The following is a 23,906-nucleotide window of genomic DNA, read 5'->3' as shown; positions in this document are numbered from 1 at the left end:
GAGCAAAGCCAGTAGAAGACGTGAACAATCTGAACTTCAGAACACAAAAATGAGGTCTTACTTCCTGTACTATAATCCATGCTTTGAAAGAAGTGACCACACCAGTTGCTTTAACAAACAGAAAAAAAATACATATTTGCCAAGTGAATGGAGTAAGCAAGGCTGCAGGAAGAATATATGAATGAGTCAACAAATTATTATCTATAAATTAAACCTGTCAAATTTTCATTTATTCATCACTTGACATTTAGTGAGCATGTACTACATAAAATATTTTATTAATGCATTTGATTATTGTAACTTGAAAAATAATAATACTGAATTTCCTTTAAAATAAAAAAATATTTGCCATCAGTAGATTCCATCTACCAAAAAAAAGTATGTTCAAGTTTATATTTAAAATTATAGATCACATATGCCCCCCACTCAGAAAACTTAGTTAATAGGCTATAAGCTAAAATCCAAATTATAACAAACTCCACATTTGGTAAAGTGCTTGTTAATGTGGTTTTACTACATTTGTAAACTGGATCCTATGCCTTTTACGATGAAGAAGCCCTACTGCTGGCAATGTCCTCCTCCTTGATCTGGGTAGTGGTTACATATGTACAGTTCCCTTGAGGATCATCCACTGAGCTGTAGAGTCATGATTTGTGTATTTCCCTTTCTATACATTATACTTCAATATAAAGTTACAGAGGGGGGAAAACCCTCTGAGAGCCTCCTGGATGCAGATTAAATATAACATGGGGCAGTTGCTTAATCAAAAATTGCACAAATTAACCACAGTCAAAAGAAGCTTCACAGTGTTTGCAATCAAACCATAGGAAACATAAAAACATAATGAATGCCAGACGTTTCTCTGTGTGGGTGGTAGGGAAGCATATGTTCTGAAAGACTCCAGAGCCAATAGCCTCCAAAACAGCCCATCTTGGTTTTCCAAACCCACCCAATGGCTGAAAAGACACATCGCTAAACCTTATCCCAAAAATCCAGCGGGACCCCTGGTGCTGAGGAATAAGAAAACGACACAACGCTTTAGGTCACGTCCCTGATCCAGGTTTCTTGAAGGTTGAAATAAATATTGATTTCTTTCAGCCTTCCTTTGATGCACAAAAGGGCTTCCGTAAGTTAAGAGGATCTACCTCCAGAACTCAGAGAACCTATGACCCTAGTGAGACGGTCTGCTCGAGGGAGGTCTTCAGTTCAAAACCTCAGCTCCCAAAACCACTATCTGGGGAAGACATGACAGTGCCGGTCGCGGCAAAGAATTTTCATTCTGCAATTTGAAATACGGTGTCAGTTCTTGTCCAGAACAGCAGGCTCTGCTGGTCTTCATTAGTTGCCTTTTCCACTGCTGCTTCCTGGTGTCGTATCACGCTAAGGGCACAGGGGCACTTCTGGGTGGCACATTCCAGAGTGAGGCTCAGAAGCGATGGCCCGTGAACAACTGTCAGCAACTCTGACAACACCATTTATGCCTGCTCGTGTGTGCCTGTCAATCTGTCCATCACCTTGTCTTAAAAGTGGGTTAAGGCAGGAAGAACACTGGATCCTGGGTCAGAGAAACGGGGTTTGACTCTTTACTCCGCCACGTGAAGTCACGGAACGTGGAACAAATCACCTTGCCCCGTTGCGTCTCAGCATCAGCATTATTATTTCTAAAACAGATACCTGACTAGTTTCTACTTACTTCCTCATGGTATTGTGGACATGACAGGAGAGGCCTGTGTTCCCAGGATTGCAGAGCACGCTGCTCGTGTATCTGCTTGCCAGAGGGGAGCTCTCTGGGTAGGAGCGGAGAATGTATGAGACTTTGCTAGAGCATTCATTAATGGCCAGAGCCTAAGGTCATCTGAGCTGACCTAAGTCACTGTGGCAGCCCCTGCCCAGACACTAAGAGAGCCTCCCGGCTTCACCTGAAATGCCTTGGACAACAGCAGCGCTAGGGCATAGCATTTGAAAGATTCCAGAAAGCTGTTCCTGACCTCTGAGCCTTGTTGGAGAACGTCTTCCTCCAAACTTTAGAATTTAGAGATCTCAGCAGAGGAAGGAGGCCGGCAAGCTACTCTCCAGGGCCCGTTGCTCCAAGTGCAAGTTCCACCTGGCAAACCCAGATCTGACCCTACAGGGGAGAAGATTTGCCTATTTTCAGGCACCTCACTTGGATTCAGGCATCAGGATTGGAGCCACACAGGCTGCAGCCGTTGGGAACACTGCCCCCAAACCTCAGCTCATAGTACTCACAAAGACAAACGCGCGGAGGCCTTTAGCCAGGCATCCTATGACTATGGAGCTTCCAGAAAGGAGCTCATCAGAGATTCTGAGAACACAGTGACCCAACGTCTACAGCAACGCTGTGCAATAGAGCTTTCTGCGATGACGGGTGGTCCTCTATCCCCGCCATCCATTAGGACAGCTACAGCCACATGTGCCAGTGGAGAACTTGAAGCATGGCAAGTGCCACCGAGCAACTGAGTTTTCAGCTTTAATTTTAACTAATCCCCATTTACATGTAAAGTCACACATGTCTAGTGGCTACAATATTGGACAATGCGGTACAGACTCTGGAACCAGACAGTTCTGGGTGCAAATCCTGGTTCAGCCACTTACTTGCAGTCTGACCTGAAGGACTTAACTTAATCTCTCTAAACCTCAACTTTCCCATTGGAAAAAAAAAAATGATATGAGTACTGACCCTGAAGGGTTCTTGTGAGACTTACATGAAATAATTGATGTAAAGCATTGAGCCCAGAGCCTGGCAAACAGTGAGCGCTCTGATTGTACTTATTTGATAATCAGCAGACAGTGGGAACCTTTAATATGGACTAAGTCCAGAGGTCTGAAGAGTTCCACTAACGCAGCCAACCTTTTACCTGTAAAAATGATGTAGGTGGAGCCCGTTTTGGCCTCGTCCCTCCTGCAGATGTAACCGTTGCAGCGCTGCCCCCAGCAGCTGAATTCACCCGTGTCGGCCGCGGTGGAGTTGACCAGGGTCAGCTGGCCGTAGCGCTCATGCTGCTTCACACTGTTAACAAGAGCAAAGCCAGGTGGCGGTGGGGCTGGGGCCTCGCGCCCATCTCTCCCTGCTCCATCATCCTCGCAGATAAAGCCCCAGCGGCTCCAGGCAGAGTGCCCTTTCTCAGATGGTACTGACTAATAAAAGAGTGTATTTGGGGAAAAGTGTGTTGTGGGGGGTAGATGGGGTAGGCAGAGAGAAAGGCCTTTCCTAGAAGGAAGTCACGTTTTCTAAGGAGAAGACATTCTCTTCAACCTCAGGACTGGGGTTTCCTTAAGCAAAATCACTGGTGCATTGCAACGCAGCCACACAAGTTCAGCCACAAAGCCTTGGGCAGGCGTCTTGCTTTCAGCTTTTGTTTCTCATGGGTTTATTTAAATAGCAGTCAACAGAAATGAAAGCACACAGCACTATCCAGGATGCAAAACCTCTTTGATCAATAAGAATAAGGCTCTGAATACAAGCTTGGAATCTTTGAGGTGCTACGTTACTAAAAATAAAAACTTCCCTTTCAGGAAAAAATGCACTGGTTGCTGAGATGCGGAGCCCCTATCATGTGCCCACCTCTGGTCAAGTATTTAGAGCTTTTGGGCACTTCTCCTGTGGCCTCACACTATTATTTCTTCTTTTAATTTCTCATTTTTTAATCTCTTGTATTTTTATCTTGCTGCATGTGAATATATTTGCAAACCCCTTCAGGTCCTTTTTGAAATGAGGAGAGATAAATATTTATTATTATTAAACACTAATATTAGCCGATTGTCATAGTAATTAATTGTATTATATTATGTTAGGAACCCAGATGTGTCATCCTTGGGATGGATGCCCTCCCCGACCGTGGCCTTGGCATGTGAGGATGCCAAAATAAATGGTTTCAACCTGAGGATGCATCTCAAACCCCCTCTGGGATCCACATACTTTTCTGATGTAGGCAAGATTCTCCTGTGATAGGGCGCAGTAACATCAGCGCGGTCACCACTTTAAATTTAGCACACAGCAGAATGTCTCGCTGGTTGGTCTTCAACACAGCCTGTTCTGGTCTCTGCTGAATAGCTGCTTTGCCCACCCGTTCTGCCGGGAGATGCTCTGTACTCCCACTCCCTCAACTGTCTCCTTTCAACTGAACGGAAATCTCTCCTCCTTCAGGAAGCTTCTAATTAGGACCAAGTCAGAAATCCCCCTGCTTTCTCCCAGTGATGTAACTGGTTCTGCCCTCTCACCCCTCCGATACCTCTGGCTTCCTGTTATTACAATGGATGGTGAAAACTTTGGGGGCATGAATAGTGCCCTATTTGTTTTATATTCCCTAAGCAACAAATCTGTGCACAGTATAAAGTTTCTCTAGAAACAAGGAGACTGAAATGAAGTTGAACATCAGTGTTGGAACTGGGAAGAACCTTAAAAAGCAGGAATCCAGTTCCCAATTTTGCACATGAGGAAACTGAGCGTCAGAGAGCAGAAGGGACTCCCCTGAGACCCACAGCTGGAGAACAGCTGAACAAAACTGTCTTCCTTAACTCAATTAAGTATGTACCCAATACACATTCATTAGATGATAAAATGCATACAAAGTACTTCATGTCATGCCTGGTTCACTGTATTTTCCTAATTATATCTTAATTACATATAACTGCAGGTTAGTAGTAGTTATTGTGAATATGCACACCCAGCATTGGGGATGGCTAGCACCGCAAATAAAAACCAGTAGCCCAGGACTTCCCTGGTGGCGCTGTGGTTAAGAATCCGCCTGCCAGTGCAGGTGACGTGGGTTCGAGCCCTGGTTCAGGCAGATGGCACATGCCGTGGAGCAACAAAGCCCGTGCGCCACAACTACTGAGCCCGCGCTCTAGAGCCCACGAGCCACAACTACTGAGCCCACGAGCCACAACTACTGAAGCCCACGCTCCTAGAGCCTGTGCTCCGCAACAAGAGAAGCCACCGCAATGAGAAGCCCGCGCACTTCAACGAAGAGTAGCCCCTGCTCGCTGCAACTAGAGAAAGCCCGCGCGCAGCAACGAAGACCCAACGCAGCCAAAAATAAATAAATTTATTAAAAACAAACAAACAGAGCTTCCCTGGTGGCGCAGTGGTTGAGAGTCCGCCTGCCGATGCAGGGGACACGGGTTCGTGCCCCGGTCCTGGAGGATCCCACATGCCGCGGAGCGGCTGTGCTTGTGAGCCATGGCCGCTGAGCCTGCGCGTCGGGAGCCTGTGCTCCGCAACTGGAGAGGCCACAACGGTGAGAGGCCCGTGTACCGCAAAAACAAACAAACAAACAAACAAACCAGTAGCCCTCAAGGATATTACAAATCCAGCTGGGGAGCTAAAACTAATATCCATGCAAAGATCAGAGTGTAACTAAAGCGCTGCTCAGAGCAAGAGCAGTAGGAATTCTGAGAAGGGATTCACCACTGCGGGTGGAAGAGGTTTCAGGCAGCCTAGAGGCGGCGTCAGGACAAGCTGGACTCGAGGTGGAGGTGGAGGGACAGCAGGCGCGGAGGGACAGCGAGCTTGCTGGCTCCGAGAACACAGCCCCAGGGGGCTGGGAGGGACCTGCTCTGCTCATTTCACTGCCGTGTCCCCAGTGCATGGTGGGTAGAAGGCACTCAGTGCTGATTGGGGGATTTAATCCATTAATTACAGAAGGAGATGGAGGGAGGGGGTTGGAGTCACAGGGCATGTGGTTGAGAACAGCGAGAGGGGTACACGTTTCACTCACCAGGCAGCAGGGACCGCCCTCGGTTTGGGAGGTGGGAAGCGCTGGGCCCACTCAGCTAGGGTACGAGTGGGGAGAACAGGCATGGGAGAGGCGGGGGGAGGAGGAGGAAGAGGGAGAGGCCGTTACTGGGGTGAAGAGCAAGCACTGGGGCCAGGCTGGGTGTTGGGTGGGGGAATGGAAGTGAATACAAGGCTTGCTTTCTTGGGGAAGAGTTACAACCGACTGGGTATAAGAGGTGGAAGAAAGACACATGAAGAATGAGCACTTGACCTGTATTTCCATGCTATGGAAAGAATGAGATTTTAACTGACTGAGATGGAACAGCTGAGAAGAGAAAGGAGACGGGGGCGACCGAATAATAGATTCACTACTGGAGATTTGGAATTTGTGATAAAACATGGGTCAGGTAAGTGTGGGTGTCGTGTGGTGTCATTGGAGATACAGGCCGGGCACAGAGGAGGTAAAACAGCTCTAGATTTGTATTTGGGGGAATCGTCTACAGTGGGTACGAGCAGGAGCTAGAGGAATGAATGAACTCAACAAGGAAAAGTGTGGAGAAGAAAGAGAAGGCTGGGGACAAAATCTAGAACCAAATCAGGGGCCGAGTAGGAAAAGTAGAATCAGCAATGAAAGAAGAATCAGGAAAGGGGATCATCAAGGAGAAAGATTCCAGGGCTTCCCTGGTGGCGCAGTGGTTGAGAGTCCGCCTGCCGATGCAGGGGACGCGGGTTCGTGCCCCGGTCCGGGAAGATCCCACATGCCGCGGAGCGGCTGGGCCCGTGAGTCATGGCCGCTGAGCCTGCGCGTCCGGAGCCTGTGCTCCGCATCGGGAGAGGCCACCACACTGAGAGGCCGGCATACCAAAAAAAAAAAAAAAAAAAAAAAAAAAGATTCAAGAAATTGATGGTTAATGCCTTTCAGAGAGATTCATGACACACACACTTCATCTGGCAGAATGAAAGTCTTTGGCCACCAAAATAGTGATTTCAGTTGTGAGGATGGAGCTTCGTATCAGCAGATAAAAGATGAAAAGGTGGACAGAAAATGGAGGTGAAAGTCTTCCCAGGTGGAACATAACATCCGGCCACATTCCCTATAGAGCTCAGACCCCAGGGTACAAAATCAGTAAGTGATCAATAAATGTATTGAGCACCTTCTGTGGGCCCAGCATGTACTAGCACAGGAGTGACAGAAATTGTAAGATGCCATTCCTACCGGGAAAGAAACTGCACACGTAAAAATGTGGCACTTGGGGCTAACCCTACCACCACGCTGTATCTTTAGCAGCATTGGGGGTGGAAGGAAGGAAATGCACTGGAAACCATTTCTGGATTTTTCCACCCCCTCGTCTCTGCAAACAATGTAAAACAGGAAAGAAATTATTTAGCAGGATTACAGTTTAAATGCCTGGATTTAAAATGTCCATTTCTACGAATGGGCTCACATAGTCCAAGCAGCAGGCTACCCAAGGGGTTGGGATGTGACCTCAGGCCTCTGGGGGTAGAGTCTCCACCAGGAGGTGAAGACGAGGATTCCCTGAGCCCTGCAGAGCCCGGTCCCAAGATGCTTCAACCGTAGACCCTCCCTCCTCCTGTAACTACTTCACAGATCCCTGGGGATGGAAGAAGTGCAAGATGTGAAGTTTGAGTGGAGCTTTGAAAAAAAAAGGTGCTGCAACAAAAACAGACTCACAGACTTAGAGGACAGACTTGTGGTTGCCAAGGGGGGGTGGGTAGGGGAGGGAAGGATTGGGAGTTTGGGATGAGCAGATGCAAACTATTACACATAGAATGGATAAACAACAAGGTCCTACTGTACAGCACAGGGAACTAGATTCAATATCCTGGAATAAACCATAATGGAAAAGAATATGATAAAGAATATGTATATATATGTACGACTGAGTCACCTTGCTATACAGAAGAAATTAACACAACATTGTAAATCAACTATACTTCAATAAATTAAAAAAAACTAGAGAATCACTCTGAAAAAAAATAAGAGGTGCTGCAACAAACTGCCCCCCAAAAAAGTAAAGTTAAGCAGAATTTACATTAATTGGAGGCAGCTCTGAACACCCCAGCACATCAGCTCACCCCAGACCTTTTTATTGCAAACCAGCACTTCCAGACCTGACCCACAGTGAACTCTGATGGACAAGTCCAGGTTTCAAAGAGTATTTGTCCAAAATTTAGAGTTGTGTGTATGTGTGTCTTCCAATGGGCTACCCTGGCCTTTACATACACAGCGTCCGTCCCCATCGGTGGAGGCTGGAAACTTCGTGTATGTAGCCCAGGCTACTCTTTTCTAGAGGGGACCATGTCATGGGATGGCACAGAGGAGGGGACTGATGGCTCCCAAAGTCAGGGGGAAGTGACCAGGTGACAATGGTGGGGTCATCCACACTCCTGTCCTTCCCCCAGACTCTATAAGAGAAGCATGGGAGGTGAGCCCTGGGTTCCAAGATAATCAGTTCATTGGTTCCATAAATAGTCAATTAGTGCAAATGAAATGGGAGTATCGGAGGAGAGAGGCAGGGACACAGTGATGTCTGAAGAGTCCCCTGCTCTCAAGTTCCTTCATGCAAAGTGCCCTGGGCATTCCAAGGAGGGTGAGCAGGACAAGCTTCAAGACAGAGAGTTTCAACATGCACCAAACAGAGGGTGTGTTTCCAGGGAAGGAGATCCCTGAAAGGAGACCAAGGCAGGTTCAATTCATAACAAAGAGAGTTGGGCTGGAAGGCAGGTGGCCAGAGGACTGGGGTGACAGGCATAGCAGTCACATGAGGTATAAGATCATGGACTTTGGAGCCACACTGATAGGATTCAAATCCCAGCTCCACCATGACCTTCAGACTCCTTATCTAGAGCTCACGCCTTCCAGTCAGGCTACACCTACAGACTCCTGGTAACAACAGTAACACCTACCACATGGAGGGCATTAGGCTCAGCTCTTCCAGTTCCCTCAAGACTTAGATCAGAGCCTGGCACAGAGTAAGAGCTCGATATAGTTTAGACGCTGTTACTGTGACGGGCCCCACGACCACATTGGGATGGGGGTACTAGTTTCCCCCTCTTATGATGAAGACACTGAAACCTACAAAGTACCTTATCCAAAGTCTCCCAACTCTACGTGGCAGAGCTTCTAACCTAGTGTCATAAGACTCGGGTTACGAATGTTTGTAAATGAAGAGGACATGGATTTCCATCCTACCGAAATGAAATGAACGGAAGGAATTTTGACTGAGAAACAGGTGCCTCTATCTAGCTTGTAAATCTTGTTAAATCTTGTCACACACACACCCCCCAAAAAAACTCCTCATACCTGGAAGATCTGATTAAATTAGCTCAGTATTATTCATGATACCCCATTTTCTATTTAAATGGACAATTAGCCATTCAGCAAGTGGTTGAAGGAAACAAGGGCAGCCAAACAACCAGTTATTACCGTTATAACTGACAGCACCCAAGGTACACATCACTCTTTCTCAATCCCATGGGACGGTGATGATGAAACTATGACTCATAATTAAAACCTAAGTAGTGCTTAACACATGGTAAGTACTGTTTTAAGCCCTTTGCACATTTGGACTGATTTCATCCTCAGAACAGTCCTGAGAATTAGGTGCTATTCTTTTATTTTATTTTTTACAACTTTATTGGAGTATAATTGCCTCACAATGATATGTTAGTTTCTGCTTTATAACAAAGTGAATCCGTTATACATATACATCTGTTCCCATATCCCTTCCCTCTTGCATCTCCCTCCCTCCCACCCTCCCTATCCCACCGCTCCAGGGGGTCACAAAGCACCGATCTGATATCCCTGTGCTATGTGGTACTATTATTATACCCATTGTCAGTAGGTGAGCAAACTGAGGTTAGGTAACTTTCCCAAGTCAGTGTTGGAGTCCCAGGAGGAGTAGTTGAAGGTCAATTTAAATAACTTTCCTAGGGCCACCCAACTATATGATCCTAGATATTCTGCCTTGGGAGACTCTGTGATGACTTCATTGCATAAAACAGAAAGGTAAGGAGGAAGGTGAAAAGATGTAATCAAACCTAGAGACTGTCATACAGAGTGAAGTAGGTCAGAAAGAGAAAAACAAATACCATATGCTAACACATATATATGGAATCTAAAAAAAGAAAGGGAAAAAATGGTCAGAAGAACCTAGGGGCAAGATGGGAATAAAGATGCAGACCTACTAGAGAATGGACTTGAGGATACGGGGAGGAGGAAGGGTAAGCTGGGACGAAGTGAGAGAGTGGCATGGACATATATACACTACCAAATGTAAAATAGATAGCTAGTGGGAAGCAGCCGCATAGCACAGGGAGATCAGCTCAGTGCTTTGTTACCACCTAGAGGGGTGGGATAGGGAGGGTGGGAGGAAAACACAACAGGAAGGAGATATGGGGATATATGTATAGCTGATTCACTTTGTTATAAAGCAGAACCTAACACACCATTGTAAAGAAATTATACTCCAATAAAGATGTTAAAAAAATAAAGATGGCTTCAAAAACAAAAAAGATGTAATCAAATATCCTCCTTATTCAAATAACATTCATTTCGGAATCATAAATTATTTATTAGCTTCTACTACATACAGGGAACAGTGCCAAGCATCAAGGGAGATAAAGATTAGTGAGTATTTGCTTGTCATGTTTCAAGTGTGTGTACAGGGCCTGTGTTTACTCTAAGGCTCCTTTTAAGAATGTGTCAGAAAATAATTGCTCCACCATATGCTGGGAATGGAGCCACATCAACAGAGTACAAATCCTGGGTAAAATATATCAAAGCTCCACAGTTTATGACCAAAAAAAAAGATGAAAAGAAATATGTATGCGGAACTAGTAGAGAGCCAAATATGTAAACTGAGGAACTTCAAAGTGAATATAGTTCCAACATCAGAAATTAAGCTGAAATACATCTATCTATCTGCATATTTGAATACTATCCAAGGACCTACTCAAAACCCTGGCAATATAACTACAGTATTTCTATCCCAATAACAGCTTATGTGAATATATATGAAATGTGACTTGGGTCTTTTCTATTACAATGACTTATGCCAGATTCCTCTGTGCTATTTAAGAAGAAGTTATAGTAGGCATTTTTCAACTGGTCCACAGCTCACATTCATGATGTCCCTCAAGCCCTGCCAGCCTCTCTCTCATTCTCCAGGTCCTTTCCTGCACACCCACCCCACTCCGACCGCTGTACTGGAATGTTCCCTTTCTCTTCTCACCCCACCTCTTCCAGCCTGCTGGCAGCACCTCTCCTTTTTGCCTCTCTTGCCAACCCATCTGGCTTCTTTACAAAGGAAAAGTTCCTCTTCCTCCTTCAGAGATTTCCAGATCTTAAGAAAACAAGGCATGGATATCCCTTTGACACCACAAGCCCACACCAGGCCTGATACACCAGAGGTTAACCAAACAGAAAACCCTGTCCAGCCGCCTAGAATAATGTGCATAGCCACATGTTATAAGGCAACACAATATAAGACTCGCCTCCAGATTTTTAAAGTACCACTGAGCCATCCCTGATTATACATTTGCAGAGCATCCATTCTGCAGTTTTTTAGGCAGTTTAACTAGTTTTGCTTTTCTTACAGTTTTCCTTCTCTTATGACAAAGTAATACATGCTCATTTAATTTAGAATGTTAGACACCCCATGGATCAGTTAAAAAAAAAAAAAGGAAGAGGTCACTGAAAATCTCAAGACACTGTCAACACTGTAAGTGGGGAATCTTCCAGTTTTATCTAGATCTTGATGTCAACATCGACTCTACGTCTCTCTTCCATTCCTTACGTTCTATGAGCCTATAAATCGATCCTTCTAGAAGAATGCTTCAGATGCTCTACAAAACCATCAGAGTACTTTCCTGAGAACCACTTTATTATCTCCTCCAGCTTTACAACACAAGCAGCTCCCAGTGTGCACAGAATCGAATGCCACCGTCTTTGCCTGGAATCCAAGGCTCCTGTGCTCTCCCAACACCTCCATCGTGGACCCTCCTCTCCATCCAGCCCAACTCCTCACCCACCCAGACACATCCGTTCGTTTCCATCCCAGCCCTCCAGCCATCTCTTTACCTCTGAAAGGCTCTCTTCTTTTTCCATCTGACCTAAACCTCATTATTCTTTCAAGTTCTATTCTTGGGAAGAACTTTATGGTTGGTGGTATTTGTAAAATGGTGGTTAGGAGCATGCACTGAGTCAGATTTCCTTGGTTCCATCCTGCTTCCACTACGTATTGGCTCTGTGACCATGAACAAGTTACTTAACTTTACTGTGCTCAGTTTCCTCATCTGAGGCAGGGAGATTAATCGTCCTTACCTTCTAGGGTTGTTCTGAGAATTAAGTTAGTTAATAAATGTACAAGATCCTGGAAAGATGCTGGCACAGAATAAGTGCTCACAAATTTTAGGTGCTATTGAGGTTGCCCTAGTACACACTGATCTAAGCTTCTTCTCACACTCTGCACTTGATCCCTTTATCACTAGATGTGTGTGTATACACACACACACACACACACATACTGCTTAGTATGTATCCTTTTCAACTTCCTATTATATTTCTCTAGTGAAATGATCCTTCTTAAGCAGGAATCAGGAACATGTCTCACAGTTGCCTGTGTCACTCACAGCCTTCTACATGGCATCATGGGATTCAGACAGCAGTCACAGGTGACCATGTGCAGAATAGAATAGAATTCACATGGGTTGAATTCTTGTCCAAGGGTCTTAACTCCTTGGCCCCCATATCATCTAACTCACGTTAGATTAAGTACAAGTTCCAGGGTCATTTTGGAACCAGAAGAGACCTTAGAGATCATCTGGTTGAATCCCTCATTTCACAGAGATCCGGTGACTCACCCAAGGTCACAGAGCCAGTAGTCAGAGCTGGGAATGGAATCCTTGAGAAGTCCTGGAAAAGAATCTGCCATGCTTCCCACTGTGCACTGGAAAGGAAGCATGTGTCTATTATTTCAAACACCTAACGAAATCCTGACCAAACGAGTGACGCAGAGGAAGTGTGCGGTGATGGCAAGAGATAACTTAGCAGGTGTGCGTGCTCCATGTAGAGAAACTCATAGAAATAACAACTAAAGCATTGTTGTCATGTAATTTTGGTGAGGTCAAATTTTAAAGCTGGCCCCCATAGGATTCTGTGTATAGGGGTTATTTATGTTAACAACTTCCATGATTACATTTCTGGTCATTCTAATTTCACTGTGTAGAATAAGCCCATCAGCACTTTTTTGGCAGGAGGTCACATGAAAAAAAGATCTTCCAGGTCTGCTGAGCTGAATGCTCATGGCCACGCCTTCAGGGAAGAATAGGCCCAGGAAGAGGAGTGACAGGAGACAATGGAGCAAGCCTCCACCACCCTTGTTAGGAAAAACAAGCTGTGGGTTACTAATGGGCTGGCATTTGGCCACAATGAGTGTATTGTGGCCAAGTTATAATAGTGAATGCAGAGGCTGTGCGCCGACCCCATTCGTACCTGGCACGGTGGATTCACAGCCCAGAGAGTGATGCACCAAATCTCCCACCTTAACAATGTATTCAAGGCGCCCACTCATCCTGAGGCCACTCGGATGGCATATCTTCTGAGCAAACATCAGAAACGTAAGAAATAGACAGCTTCCTTGGTGTAGAGACTAGAGGGGCCTTGGGAATTAAGTTCAAGTCTAATTTACTTTCACTAAAAGCTGTGCAAACTTGAGAAAGCCCCTAGCCTCTGGAGGGGGTCTAACCTAGTCCCTTGGTCCCTGCACACTCACACCTGACCACAGGCTGTAACTGTGTCTGGGATGTATGTCATTTATTCCACGAGTTCATAAGCTGCTTGTGGTCAGGGCCACTTCTGGTTTTCTTCTCACATATACCTTCCTGACTTAGTGGACTGTCTTTATGTATAAATTAGTCTCTCTATAACTCCGCCTATTAATCTCAAGCTGTGACACACCCTGCAGTCACCCCTTCTGCTTTTATATGGATACTTCCTGTCCTCAACCTCTTCCTCCAGGACGCCCACCAGCCGATGCCACATCATGAGCCATTCTGTGAGCCCCCTCTGTAAACTAAGTTCATGAGATCACGTTCTCTCTTGTATCAACTTTGGTTGGTACCCAGGGTCCAACACCCCTGCCCTGTCCTAGTGACTAAGTCAAGTTCGTAAAGAAGAGCAGGGTTGTTACAGGGAAGGGTGAGCTTGCGCTGTGTGATCGCCCCTCCGCGGCAGGTGGGCCACCGGATTGAAGCTGAGCGCTAAGCAGTGGGTGGGGTTAGGAGCCGGGCAGTACGTAGCACGTGCTCTGAAAGGCAGAGTTCAGGGCAAAATTAGGATCCAGTACAAAAGGCAGTCTGAACAGAGGATCTGATCACTAAAGCACCAAACAAGAGGAGACAGCATGATCCTGAGGCCCCAGGGCAGAGGAAACAGGTCGGGAACGTGGGATGTACCGGGCAGATTCCCAAGGGCAGCAACTTCACGCCTGCCTCTGTGGGTGGATGTCTCTGCTAAGGCAGCCAAGCCCAGAGACTAGAGGCCAAGCTCTGACATCTCAGTTTTGCTGTTTTTTTTCTTTTCCTTATAAAGTACCATTCTCTACAGCTGTATACCAGGGGACATAAAACTTCCCATATCTTAGCCTTTATTCCTCTTTGCTTGCTTCCTCCTCTGACATACCTCACAAAATGGTTTTATTTACATTTTGCCTATTTAGATACTTGGCAGAAAATTATCATGCTACGACAACTTCCATTTTCACGTTTGCGCATTAAATCCTAAACCTCACTCACATCTATACACATTTCTTAAGGCAGGGTTTCACTCGTAAGATACATGCAATCACTTCATGGTATACTGTAAACAACGTTGCATTTTGCAACAGTCTCCAAAATTACCATCACATATAATTTGTGGTATTCCTGGAGTGTTTTCGGTCTGATGCATTAACTTGACTTTATGATCATCGTACTGTATTTTAATGCAGTGCAGCACACCTGGGATAATCAAACCTGGACTTAACCAGAATGCTCAAGAAATCGAATGTTTTGGTGTCTTTTAAAATAAGATCAGAAAACATTCCCCCCCCAAACTGAATAATGCACTTCAACCCATTTCCCCACCTTGATGACTCGTAGACTGAGGACAGCTGGAGTATGACAGGACCATGCGTCTGGATATGAGTACGCACGCCATGGCATCATGGATGTCTAGAGTTTGTATGAGATTGAAATACACGTCTGAAACAATTTTTAAAACCAGACTTCCTGAAAACCTGGCTGTTTTCTTGTGACTTACCTCCTTTGGGTACAATCTTGTGAATAAAAATAACTCGCCTATATTGAGATGGCTTCATGCGTGTGCCAGTGCTTTACTTGCATGACCTTATTCTATCCTGACAGCTACGAGGCTGGTTCTATTATTGGTCCCCTTCCCACCACTCATGTCTGAATGGAACAGGTCGTGTTTTTCTGCAACCTGAACACTGTCGGAACATCTAGTACACCTGGACACGTCTTGCATCCTGCCACGCCCACCAATCCATCTCTGGGGAGACGTTGCTGTGCCTGGCGCTGGTGCCACTGAGTCTGGGAAGAGAGGGCTCTACCTTCAGGGCAGGATAAGTCATTTATTTTGAACCCGACTGTTTTCTGGGGTTAGACATCCATCTGAAGGTAAATATCAGGGTTTGGCTGAAGCGGTAGACTTTCAATCTCCCACAGCAAACTGGACCCAAAGGGCACCTCCAGGTAAGTAGGAAAGCAAAGGGAGGATGCCAAGATTTTCATGGAACCTCATCGTCTTTGTTTGTCCTGCTCAGAAAATGAAGTGAAAGGAGCTTTGAAGGAAAGTGAGTTTGAATTAAAAAGACACCTGCACAACAATATGAATATACACACTGCCACTGAACTGTACACTTAAAAATGGTTAAAATGGTAGAGTCTGTGTTTACCAAACATAAACATCAAATTATGTTTGGCAAATGTAGAATAATAAAATTAAATAAATTGAAGGCAAAAAACAAACTAAAATAAAATAAATTGAAGGAAAAAAATAAAGACCTCTTCCTTAGTATAGCACCAGAGTACGAAGGACAATATTTACCAAAGTCTGTGCAGATTCTTTCCTGACAGTGGGATTTTTCTGTTTACAAACACTTCCTAACATCGTTCTCTTTTTCTTTTGAAATGCCCCCAGACCACCCCTCCCGGAGGCAGGATTAGACTGGCCCGGAGCCCACTGTCTGCTTCCTCGGCCCACCCTCCCTTTGTGTTGTCTGTGGGTGGATAAACCATTGCCAACTGCGGCCAAATGAACACCCAGATGCCCTCCCTTCTCTCTAGAAGCTATTTATTGTTTTCAGAGGAACCAGCCATCAAAGAGATCTCCTGTACTTCATCCACTCCTCCGAACTTCCAGTTCTTGATTGAAAACTGCTAACATCCGACCAGACACCACAGAAACATCCTGAAAGACGATGCCTGGACCTGATTTTCCAGAGAGTAGCCCGGGCTTCCTTTATGAGCACATCAGCCAGCTTGTCTTCACTGCTATGACATGGTTAACTGTCTAGCTTAAATCTCCAGTGCCCTCCTGTTCTTACCCAGCACTGATTTATACTTCAGCCATCATCCAGGCCCCTAAGTTGCTTCTTCTTTTCTCCCTTGGCTCAATGTTGTGCCAAGAACTCCCCTGCTCTAAACTGCGTGTGTGTTTTGCTGAGACTGAAGAAGCAAAATGTTTCCAGAGAAGATGGAAATGGATGGTGTTGATCGCTCAACCAGAGGTTTGATCATATAGTCCAGAACATTCTTCTATGAATGTTTTTTAATGCTATCAACAAAATGAAAGCAAAAATGAAAAAATACATATATATGGTGAAAAAATGTTAGGTCCAAGGATATGTCTGTAGACCCCAGTTTGTGGGAAACAGATACAGGGTGTTTGGAGGGAGATTGGGTCCACCTGAGGCTGGGAAGCGATGCTGTCTTTTCCTAAAGACTGTGAGGACAGAGTAGTAGCCCTCACACTGTGCAGTATAGCCCTCTGTACTTTCTAAGTGTGTCATTTATAAAGGCTTTAAGTCAACGGCTCACAAGTGCCCTTAGATTTCACTCTAAATTCCTCGGTATGGCTGACAAGGTCCTCCCTGGCCAGACTCCTTCCAGCATCCTCTCTCCTTGCTCACCTCCTTTCTTCTACCCTGTTTCCCCAGTGCACACCCTCAGTGCTCCAGGGGCTGTACTCTTTCTCAGCTAGAGGAAGCTCCTTGTGCTGGCCCCTCCTTCTGGAACTTTCTGATATTCCTTTCCTAGCCCTTTCGTTACCTCGTTAACTCAGCTCTCACCTATCAGCCTGAGTTTTTTCCTCCTGGATCCTGTACTTCTGCTAGCAAGGTGCTCACACAGCTGCATATTAAAATTGCTTATTTAATAGTCTGTCTTCTCATAGAAGTAAAAACTCTGTGGGTATAGCGGTTGTATCTATCTTGCTCACTTATCATATCTCCAGCTTCTACCTAGCACAGGACCTTGAACATCATAGATGCAAAAAAAAAAAAATTGTTGGAGGAGAGGAACAGAATTAATGAAGTGAGGACAGAGGTGGGAGGATGGATGAAAAGCAGGAGAGCAGGAAGAGGTGAGGCAAGAGAGTCAGAAAACAGAGCAAAATGGTAACAACTACTGTCCCAAAAAAACTTTGCTGTTTCTGACCTCAAAAGAGAGTGGAGATCTATGTGATGGGGATGGACTGACTCAGGAATTAAAATCTGACTCAGTTTCAGCACCTGGAAATACAGAATCTTCAGCACGTTCCTCCAACTCAGATGGACTTAGAGCTGTCAATGCATTTATCCCGGTGTGGGTATATAATTACAAATGCCCACCCCTCTTTATAGTTGTTTGTTGGAAAATTGAATTCTTTATTGTTTAAGATATAACTTGAAACTGTGACTGCGGAGTTGCCTAAAAGGATAAAAGAACTTGTGTGAAAGCACGAAGTGGGCAATTATGTTAACCAAGCTGTCCACATTTGAGATGTTTCTTTTACTGGTGAAAGGAAGACAATTGTAGCGCAGCTCAAAGCTGCCATCTAGTGGACCTTCCAGTGACCTGGGTTTGCCAATCCTAAGGAATCATTGCAGAATAGGAGACCCAGAGGAACACACATCCATCCTCTGGGGTGATCAAAGTCCACCTCTTAGGATGAGGCGTGGTTTATGGTTCTCTGACAGAGTTCTCCTTTCTAAATAGCCCAGTGTAATGTTTTAACATTCTGATATCCAAAAAGGTATCCTAAATCAATGTGAAATTTCAATCACTTTCCATTTGAAGCTATCCCAGCAAGAAATCCATGCACCACTCTGAAAAAGTGTATCCTTTTCATTTCTGTTTTGAAGCTTAACTTTGTACATCAGACGTGTTAGTCTAGTATCCAAAGAGCTAAAAAAGGAAGAGAGGGAGGGAGGAAGAAAAAGAAAAGTAGACGACAAATCTATCTTCTCTGAAGCTACTACTTCATTAAACCAAGAGGGTCCTTCGGTCTACGTGCCTACCACCACCAGACGTGCCTTGGCGCACTTGAGCAGGGCAGCAGTTCAACGTCGGGAACCGAGAGGCCGGGGTTCAGACTCACACTGCCACCCACCACTTTGTTGCTCTGGACCAGCCGTCTATCATCTTTGTCCGTTTCCTCATTTGTTACTAAGAGAGGCTTAAGCATGATAACCGCTAAGGTCCCTTTCGGCTCTTAAGTTCGGAGCTTGTTCCCAGAGTCGCAGGTCTCGCGATCACAGGGGCCTGACTTGACACCCCCTCTACGCTCAGGGTCCGCACACCATTCTCTCACTGAAATACTCGAGGAGGAGTTACAGGGTGCCAGGCCCTGAACTGGCTGCTAGGGAAGCACCAGCAAAAAAACAGACACGGCCTTTGCCAAGTTTACAGCCTCGCAAGGGACACAAACGTAAATCAAATGGTCAGGGAAATGGTAACTCCACCACCGGTGATAAGGGCTCCAGTGAGGATGTGTAACTGGGGCCTAGTGGCAGGGGCTGAGAGCAAGGAAGGCTCCCTGAGGAAGTGACAGGCCTGGATCTGAAGGCTGGTGAGCAGCTAATCCAGTGTGTGCATTAGAGGCAGAAGGACCCAAATGGGCCAAGGACCCAGGGAGGAAGGAGTTTGCACAACTGGGGATCAGAAAAAGTCCATGGAGCCTGGAGTGTGGACAACGAGAGTGTGAAGTGAAAGGGGAAGGAAGCAGAGGGAAAAGCAGGGGTCAGCTTATGCACCGGCTTGCGGGCCGTGTTAGGAGTTTCATCTTTATTCTAAGAGCAACAGAATCGCTCTCCTGAAGGGCTTGGAGTAGGAAAGCAACGTGGCCAGATGTGCTTCTGTGAAAGATCTGACTGCTATGTGTAAGACTGAGGTCAAGTTCAAGACTGGGTACACAAAGGCAAGTTGGGTGATTCTTGCTGTAAGTGAGAGACTTGGGGGTGATGCTGCTGTGGTGGGAAAAAGTGGGGAGATTCCGGAAATAATGAAACAGTAGCATCATTAGGGCACAGAAATTGGTCGGATGTGGAAGTAAAAGGGAAGAGTCCAAGGTGACTCCTAGGCCTCTGGTCAAGGGCAACCGGATGGAATTCATGCTGTTCACGGAACTGAAGGACACAGGAAGATGACCAGGTGTGGAGAAAGATCAGGAGCTCAGTTATAGGTGGTTATGTTTCAAGAAAGGCTCAGGAAACATCCAGGCAGGTGAGCAGGCAGTTGGGGACCCAGAGCTCAGAAGAAAACATGTAATCTAATCTATGATAAATGCGGGGATCCGGCAGCACGTGGTGAGAAGAGGCACAGCACCAACCTCGAATGTCTGGAAGAATAGAGCATGCAGAGCCGGTGAAGGAAACCCCAAGGAGGGGCCCATGACGTGAAAGAAAATGGGCAGAATATGGCATTGAGGAGGCCAAGAGGAGGGCGTTCTCTTCTGCTGGTTGGACCTGGTGGGCCAGCCACAGGGGGGTTGAAAGGAGAACTCTGGATTGAGCGACCTTGACCTTGGTGATAAAATGCACGTGGAGTCCTCCGCAGGAGTCTGGTGGAGTGGTTGAAGAGTGAACAGCAGAAGAAAGTAGAGACAGTTGTGTAGAGAGAGGCCCCTCCAGCAGGTTTGGCTGGGAAGGTAAGAAGAGAGAGGTGGGCGGCCAGAGGGTACGTGAGGGCCAAGGCGGGCCTTCTCCATCTGGAGACTTAGGGAAAGGAACTCTTCGAGAAGCGGGGTTGAAGACTCAGAACAAGGAGGCAATGACGGAGGTCTTCAGGCTCCTGGAAGGCTTATAAGGATGAGATCCAGGGCACAGATGCAGCTTTGGCCTTCGTCAAGAGAGAGCCTTCCCCCACTATAACTGTAAGTGCAGGGAAGGAGGAAATGTGGTGAGGACATTAAGGCAATTCTAGGGCTCCAATTTCTCAGTGAATTGCATGAGAACTGCACTAGCTGGAAGTGAGAGATGGAGAAGATCAGAGGTTTAGGAAGAGAGAAAACACGAGCTCACTAGAGAAACAGATTCAGCTTCGCCAGGCATGTACGAGGTGACCACAAACTCACGGTGCCCGTCGGGCCAGCTGTGCAGTTTCCTCCAGCTGTGCTCAGGGTCCACGTGCCGACAAGGGAAGGGAGGTGAACAGGTTTGTCTGGGGTTGGAAGTTTCCAAGTGGGAGTGAAGGAAAAACAGAGGGCAAAATAACTTACTTAGGACGCACTCAGAGTTTAGTAGACATGACAGGTTCTGGATTCTAGGATAAAGAGAGAAGCAAAGACAGAGGGGGCAGGGTGGATAAAAACGGAGAAGGTAGAGGGAGGAAACTGACTAATGACTCCTGAATTCAACATTCAACAAATGCCCTGAGGTAGCCGGGCTGGATCCCAGTGGCCTGGCATCCTCAATATAAAATATATTCATGCTTTGTCGTTACCTACCCAGGACAGTGCACACATACAGGACACACACATCGGCACTAAGTGTAACAATCTTAATGTTCCAGCATGACTGGAAACTGACCTCTGTCATGCTCACTAAGCCCCTGGGGAAACCAAACACCTGATTTCTGGTGTACGTCCAGCACTGTTCTAGGTGCTAGGAATCTGATGAACCCATCAGATGTGGAATTTACCTCAACGGGCTTATGCTTTCGTGGGAGAAGAGGAACACAGGCCCAGATTTCAAAGAATTTTGCTCAATTAAATGCAAGTGGGAAAGGGAGGTGCAAACCTTCTTGGATCCTCTATATCAGAAGCCATGTTGGCTGTCCACAATTCCCTGATTTATGTGAGTCCTGGTCAGAATGAACTGTCGCCAAAGGTCACTTGGATTATTGTACTTGAGAAATATGCATTGCCTAGTAACAATTAAGTTCAATCTATTGAACATTTACCATTGGCCAGACAGCATTTACCAAAGATGATACCATTTCCATAGTCCAGACAAGGAAACTGGGTTTGAGGGTAATTATTCATCAAAGACCTACTTTGCAGGTTAGGATTCCAACCTAGCTGTGCCTCAGCCTAACCTCTCTGTTCCATAACATGCTCCCTCTTCTGGTCAGAAGATTACATGTGGACAAACGTGGTAGCATACGAACTTAGTTCCAGAAAGCTACCCAGATTGGTTAACAGGACCAGGCTTTCACAACCCCATCAGCACACTGGAAAGAACTCATTCCATGGGAAAAGAAAACACAGGATGAATACCTCTCTATCCAAAGGCACCACGTTCCGGGAAAGATGTCAAGAACCAATTAGTCGAATCTCTGGTGTCAAAGAAATTGTGATTTTTGTGGTTGTTGTTTGATATAGAGTTATGACTAGATGTTTTTTCACATTTTTCCATAAAGTCCTTGGGCCCACATCTGTCTTTACTTTCTTATAAAGCCCTAACTGTGCTTTGAAATGAATTCTATTTAATGCTAAGTCAAAACTGTTTTTTTTACCTCCAGGATATTTCTCTTCGATTCAGATTCATATTTACTTCGAGTCCTTCAGATATTTTCAAACAGATTTTGGCTAATATAACTTTGAAAATACTCCTAGAAAATATGAAATATTCAAGGGCTAAATCATCTAGGTTTAGGATAGTTTGTGTAAGTCAAAGACTAACTTCAGAATAATTTAAATCAGCTCAATTCTCATTTTTAAAAAAAGTGTGTAAATTTAACTTTGGTAAATTAAGTCATGTAAAAGGATAACAGTAGTAAATCTTGCCAGATTTGTTCCAAGCAATAGCTACACACATGTATACACGTACACACGTCAAATATGGAGATGAAAATGGGAAAAACTATCATATTCTCTCACCTTCCACTCCTTAACCAACCCAATAACCCTTCAGAAAAAAACTATACACTGTCACATCACATGAAGCCAGAAGGGTATCTTCAGAATAAAACGTGAAAGAGGACTTAATACAAGAGTTTAGATAGACAAAGAGATATTTTTTATACGCATATATTATTTATCCTCCAAGGTATGTGTGAGCAAGAAGGGGAAGATTGTTATTCAGTTATTCAGTAGATAAAGCTAAATGTGAAGCATTCAGCTAAGTCCTGGTGAAAAATAGATTAAAAAAAAAAAAAAAGGAGTTACAAGTATGTAGAGTGCTCAAAAAAGGATGCACCAGGGGCCATGAGGATGCAAATCTAGGGAGGCCTGACACGAGCTTCCCAGAGAAAGTGACCCTGAGGCTGAAGTCAGCCAGGTGAAGACGGGCCCAGAATGGTCTAGACCATGAAAGCAGCAAGTTTAAAGCCTCCAAGAGCTTGGTGCATTTGACCATGTCACAGGAACCCAGGCCAATGAAAGCAGACACACTAATCTAGACACCAGGGGTGATCAGGGAGAGTCTCAAAGAGTCGCGTGAGGATGTTGAACTTCCTTACCAATGGAGACCCACTGAGTGTTAAGCAGGGGATTGACACAATCAGACCTGCATTTTTTAAAGCGTCACTCTAGCTTCATTGAGGAGGATGAAGGAGGGCAAGCCTGGGTGTGGTTACTGCAGTACTGGTGGTGATGAGGGGTAACGTGCCTGGGACTGGCATAACAACACCAGTGATGGAAAAAGGACAGGTTTATGGCTCTTAAGAAAGTTGAAGTATTTCAAGTATCTTCTCTGACCACAATGGCATGAAACTAGAAATCAACAACAGGAAAATAAATGAGAAAAAAACGATTACCTGGAGGCTAAACAACATGCTACTAAAAAACCAATGGGTCAACAAGGAAATCAAAAAGGAAATTAAAAAATACCTTGAGACATGGGACTTCCCTGGTGGTCCAGTGATAAAGAATCCGCCTTACAGTGTAGGGGACGCAGGTTCGATCCCTGGTCAGGGAACTAAGATCCCACGTGCCACAACTACTGAGCTCATGTGCCTCAACTAGAGAGCCCACATGCTGCAAACTACAGAGCCCATGCACTCTGGAACCTGCATGCCACAACTACAGAGCCCACATGCCCTGGAGCCTGCTGGCCACAACTAGAGAAGAGAAAAACCTGCATGCCACAACTAGAGAGAAGCCCACATGCTGCAACGAAAGAGCCCTCAAACCTCAGTGAAAGCTCTCACGTGCCACAACTAAGACCCAGCACAGCCAAAAATAAATTAAATAAATAATAAAATAAATCTTAAAAAAAATCTATGGATGCAGTAAAAGCAGTTCTTAGAGGGAAGTTCACAGTGATACAGGCCTTCAAAAAACAAGAAAAATCTCAAATAAACAACCTAACCTACCACTTAAAAGAGTTAGAAAAAGAACAAACAAAACCTAAAGTCAGCAGAAGGAAAGAAATAATAAAGAGTAGGGAGGAAATAAAATAGAGATTAAAAAAACAATAGAAAAAAATCAAAAACAAGAGCTGGTTTTTTGAAAGGATAATAAACAAAATTGACAAACCTCTGGCCAGGCTCACCAAGAAGAAAAAAGAGAGAACCCAAATAAACAAAATCAGAAATGAAAAAGGAGAAATCTCAACTGATACTGCAGAAATACAAAAAACCTTAAGAGAATACTACGAACAATTATATGCCAACAAATTTGACAACCTAGAAGAAATAGACAACTTCCTAGAAATATACAGCCCAC

General features: G+C 45.2%; 1 protein-coding gene across 1 annotated transcript in view; it reads right to left on the bottom strand.

The window, feature by feature from the left end:
• Positions 1 to 23,906, bottom strand: part of PDGFRL (platelet derived growth factor receptor like) — a 47,543-nt gene that overhangs the window by 9,180 nt on the left and 14,457 nt on the right. Inside the window, exon 3 of the mRNA XM_082608679.1 lies at positions 2,877 to 3,028. Coding sequence (XP_082464805.1) covers positions 2,877 to 3,028 — 152 coding nt within the window. The remainder of the gene's footprint in view (positions 1 to 2,876; positions 3,029 to 23,906) is intronic.

The sequence above is a fragment of the Mesoplodon mirus genome, assembly GCF_964341445.2.
Source record: "Mesoplodon mirus genome assembly, chromosome: 20".
Classification (NCBI taxonomy): domain Eukaryota; kingdom Metazoa; phylum Chordata; class Mammalia; order Artiodactyla; family Ziphiidae; genus Mesoplodon; species Mesoplodon mirus.
The sequence above is the reverse complement of the archived record's forward strand: the minus strand, read 5'-3'. Positions and strand labels throughout refer to the sequence as shown.